General features: G+C 27.6%; 1 protein-coding gene across 3 annotated transcripts in view; it reads left to right on the top strand.

The window, feature by feature from the left end:
- LOC117168788 (tigger transposable element-derived protein 2-like) overlaps positions 1–5,097 on the top strand; it is a 14,375-nt gene that overhangs the window by 7,860 nt on the left and 1,418 nt on the right. The window contains exons 3-4 of one of the 3 annotated variants that reach the window (XM_033354592.1): positions 1,005–1,253; positions 4,018–4,487. In XM_033354592.1, the coding sequence (XP_033210483.1) occupies positions 1,122–1,253; positions 4,018–4,487 (602 nt within the window). In that variant the 5' untranslated portion in view covers positions 1,005–1,121. Of the gene's footprint in view, positions 1–750; positions 1,254–4,017; positions 4,488–5,097 lie in introns of all 3 variants that reach the window. The other 2 variants (XM_033354591.1, XM_033354590.1) reach the window with 2 other exon arrangements.

The raw sequence follows: 5,097 nt of genomic DNA, 5'->3' as shown, positions 1-5,097 counted from the left end.
TACACCAATATCTTTCAAATCATTTGAAATCCTTTAAAATAATTAAAGTCAATTAAAAATTTCCTAAACTATTTCCAAACCTTCGAAATCCCATTAAATTACCGAAAGTCAATTGAAATATCCTTGAAATCATTTGCAGTACACTAAAATATTTCTAAGCCTTTACAATCCCTTAAAATTATTGAAATAAATATAAGATTCTTTGTAATAATTAAAAATACCCTGAAATACTTTATATCCTTTGAAATCCCATTCAATTACTGAAGTCGATTGAAAATTACCAAAGAAAATAAAACAAAATTCCTTTAAATCTTTTAAGATACATTATGAAATACTTCCTAAGCCTTTGAAATCCCATTAAATTCCTGAAGTCAATTAAGAATTCATAGAAATTTTTAATATACCCTAAAATACTTGAAATTATTTCAAATCTTTTGAAAGCCCTTGATAATTTTTTAAACTCTTTAAAATTCGTTGAAATTATTAAAACTACTCTTAAGTATTTGTAAACCTTTAAAATCTTTATAAAATATTGAATACAGATCAAAATTCTTTGTAATAATTAAAAATACCCTAAAATATTAAAAAGTTGATCGATAAAATGGGGCGGTATCCTCAGCGCGATTTAGTTCGCCGCGGTTCATTTCTTCGTAGAACTGTTGGCCCATCATGCAGTTTTTCAGGGGAGCAGGGCAAGAGCTGTTCTGTTGCGACATTATATATATAGATATATATTCCATTTTCAATTAGAAACGATTCGGGCGGCTCTCACTGTTAACGCTTCGTTTGCCCCGCTTTAGTTCGAAGGCTATTTGCAGGCAATTCCCGACACTGGAACTAAAACGCGGCTCTGGTGTAGCTGGGTGTAGTTTGGCGAGACGTTTCGCTTCATTATGTACAAATATGTCATACAAAAACAAAAGAGGCAGCGTTTAACGTTCAAACAAAAATGTGAGATAGTAGAACAAGTGAAAGCAGGTACCTCAAAACGAGAAATTTTACAGAAATATGGTATCTGCGACCTAACGTACAGGAAATTGTTAGCTCGTGAAGCCGATTGGAACAACAAGGCGAATAATTATGAATATCAGAATAAGAAATCGTCAAAAACAAGTGATAATATGGTTTTGGATGCTGTACTCTTCGAATGGTTTAAGCAAGCGAGAGACAGAGGTGATCCAGTATCGGGGCCAGTTATGCAAGAAAAAGCTCGCATTTTTAACGAAAAGCTGAAGGGCCCGCAAACGTTTAAAGTAAGGAAAACATTTTTACGTATAACTGATAAATTTATTCATCAGTTCCTCTAGATCAAAAGTTCCTCGTCGACAAATTGAATGCATGGCATTAATTCAACATCAATTTTGTTAGGTTATGTTTTGCTTTGAAACATTTTCGCTTTTATCAACCCGGTAAATAAGCGTTAAATGCAGAAGAATCGAATTAGTAAAATTTAACGGAATCATTTATTTAACCTTTTTTCATTAATTAATCTATTATAGCTTGTACATTCTGAAAATATTCATATGTACATTTATTTATATTTTAATAATTATTTAAGATCTTTAATAAATTCATTATTCCCTCCTAACAGAGGAAATTGCATTACAGGTCAAATCTATTGAAATGTGTGAATTAAAATAATTTTAAATCTAAGAGAGGCAGACTTGAATTGATAAGAATTAAAATTTCCAAACTTAGATTCCACATGAAAGAATTAAAATAGTTTATGACACAAAAAATGTGAAAAAAAGCTATTAAATTTTTTTACACATTTATAAATTTTTTTATATATAAACAAATATGACGAAAAAAAGGCGATTTTTTCTATTTGATGTTCCCGGTGCAAAAAAAATTACTCTAAACAAATTATTTGTTGAAAAAATGTTTTCTACGATTTTCCATAAAAATTTATATGGAAACAATATTATATTTAAAAAATATCTTAAGATTATAATTGTTTATATTATAAAAAAATTTAATAAACAAGTGCAGTAATCAGGCAATTTTCGACCGAAAAATTCGTTTTTTCGACCTCAACTTTTTTTAATTAAGAACTTTATGATAAGGTTAGCCAAATGAAAAATTTTTGTATTAATCTTATGACTTTTTAAACACAAATTTAATTAAAAAATGCATTATTCGGTCATTTGTCTACAGAAAAATTCGTTTTTTTTCTATGTCAATTTTTTAAATAAGGAATTTCATGATAACTTCAGCAAAATTCGTAATTTTTTAATCAATTTTATCATTTTTTTAAACAATTTTAATAAATAAATCATTTTTCGGGGCATCTGACGACGGAAAAATTCTTTTTTTTCGATGTCAGACTTTTAATTGGGATCTTCATAATAAATTCAGCAATATTTGTGATGAGTGGATAAATTTTATGATTTTTTAAACAAATTCATTATTCGAGCATCTTTGGACAGAAAAATTCGTTTTTTTCGATGTCAGTCTTTTTAATTGGGAACTTAATGAAAATTTCATTCCCAGTTATACTTAGTTGATAAATTCTATGATGTTATAAACAATTTTAATAAATATATACATTATTTGGGTATTTGTCGACGAAAAAGTTTTTTTCCATCAGTCCTTTCAGTTTAAGTTTCTCATTACTTTCATTATTTTGATAAGGCTGCAGATTCAGGATCTTCAGGATCAGAATGGCCTTTTTCTTCCACATTTGTATATGATATACTATTTAAATAATTATATATAAAAAAATCGATCAAAGAATTATGAATTTTACTGAAGTTATAAACTTGCTAATTAAAAAAGTTGAAACAGAAAAAAAACGAATTTTCCTGTTTTCAAGTGCCTGATTACTGGATTTGTTCATTAAATTTGTTTGAAAAAATTATAAGATTAATCAACAAATTATGAATTTTGCTAAAATTATCATAAAGTCCCTAATTTAAAAAAAATTGAAATCGAAAAAACGAATTTTTATGTCGAAAACTGCCTGATTACTTTATTTGTTCATTACATTTGTTTATATTATAAACAATTATAATCTTAAGAGACATTTAGAAAAATATAATATTGTTTCAATTCAAATTTCTTGCAATATAACTTGAAAAATCGTATAATTATGGAAAATCGTAGATAACATTTCTTCAACAAATAATATGTTCACAAAAAATTTTTTTGTTTATTGTATAATTTATTTTCCTGTTATTGACGAGCACCGGGAACGTCAAATAGAAAAAATCAGGCTCGACATCTCTTAGAAATCTTATCAGCTTTTTTCTTATCAGCTTTTTTCAATTGAATTTCAAAGAGAGCCAAATTTTGCCAAATAATTTATTTAAACAAATAGTTTAAACATTTATTGCTAAATTAGAAACATATTGCAAAAATCATGAAAAAAAACGTAAACAAACTTAAAATTAGCGCACGAAAAAACCGTTGAGTGAACATATGTTGTATTTGTATTATTATTCATTTTCTTATAGACGTTAAAAACCTTATTCAGATTTAATATAGTTTATACAAAATTAATTATTCAGTCATATGGTTTAACAAATTGTATTTTCAATATAAAATATACTGCTTCAGATATATTTTTTCCAGTAGAATTAGATTGTTGAATTTATTTTGCAAAACTAATGGCAAATTTAAAATCAGCTATGCCTCGAACTTCTTAAATTCTATATGGTTTATCTAGTTCATGACCTGAAATGGTATATTCACGAAAGGGTTATGCATAGACAATTAAGTTTTTTTTTTTAAACTTGATTTCGCCATATTTTGTCAAAAAAAAAATGTTTAAACAAATTATTTTTTAAAATTTGGTCTTCAATGTGTGGTAGTCGCTATGGAAATAGAAATTAATTAGTTTCTGAGATTATTTTTTTTTATATTCAACGCTTTTATTACCGGTAACACACAACCTAAAATTGTGATTTACTCAATTGTATACTCAGTGAAGTACACTTCGTACGAATATTTTTAAAGTTATATAATTTGAAACGTCCGGAAGTAATAAAAACTCTTCGAAAAAATATTATTTTGCAGGCAAGCGGTGGTTGGCTCGGGCGTTTCAAAAATCGGTACGGTATTCGCGGTATTCGGCTGAAAGGAGAGACATTGTCCAACGATCCTTCAAGTGCTGAAGAATTTTCGAAAATTTTAAAATCAAAAATTGAATCCGAAAATTTAAAGCTAGAAAACATTTACAATGCAGACGAATCCGGAATTTTCTGGCGAGTATTGATGGCGTGCACTTTTGCTCTGCAATTAGAAGAAGAAGAGAATTCGAAGAGAGAGCAATGCAAAGATCGTGTGACAGCTTTATTTTGCGCCAATTCCTCTGGAAGTCATCGAATTCCACTGTTAATGATTGGGAAATCTGAAATTCCAGGATGCCTCAAGAATCTAATAAACGAAAATTCAAAAGAACTACACTTTAAAAATTTGGAAAGACTCGGTGTCATCTACACTCACGAAAACAGTGCATGGATGGACAAATGCATATTCCTGCTATGGTAATTTATTATATACAATTAAGAGTCATCACAGAGTTTCACCTTTTATCACCTAGTTTTAATTTTGTCACCTTTTTCTACTATTTTGGGGTTTCTCATCTTTTATCACCTTTTTTCAGAAAAAAGTACAATTTTATTCAAAATTAGAACTTGCACATAAAATAAAATTTTTATTACACTTTCCTAATTGACGAATCTTGAACCAAATGATCGAATTTTCAACAACAAAAAAATTAAACTTCAATCAGGAAGAGTTGCAATTTCAAATATAATTTTAAATTTGAATAGATGAATATTTTACAAGCCAGTTAAATTTTGAAGCAAGGAAGACGAATTTTAAACTAAAAAAATATTACTTTTATACCAAATGAGGATTTTTACACCAGAAGGATGGACTTTTCTATCAAAAAATACAAGTGTTCAACAAATCAGTTGAAATTTTGATGAAAAAAAGATTACTTTTTCAGAAAAATAGTTGAAATTAGATTAATCCTAAAATAAAAATAAATTTTTTTTTAAACAAAAATAATTAGCTTTTAATCCAAAATGATCAATTTCGAACCAAAGAAGATGTCTTTTTAACAAAATAGTTCAATTTTCAACCAAATAG

This window comes from Belonocnema kinseyi, chromosome 3 (genome assembly GCF_010883055.1).
Source record: "Belonocnema kinseyi isolate 2016_QV_RU_SX_M_011 chromosome 3, B_treatae_v1, whole genome shotgun sequence".
Classification (NCBI taxonomy): domain Eukaryota; kingdom Metazoa; phylum Arthropoda; class Insecta; order Hymenoptera; family Cynipidae; genus Belonocnema; species Belonocnema kinseyi.
This window is presented reverse-complemented; position numbering and strand designations above follow the sequence as displayed.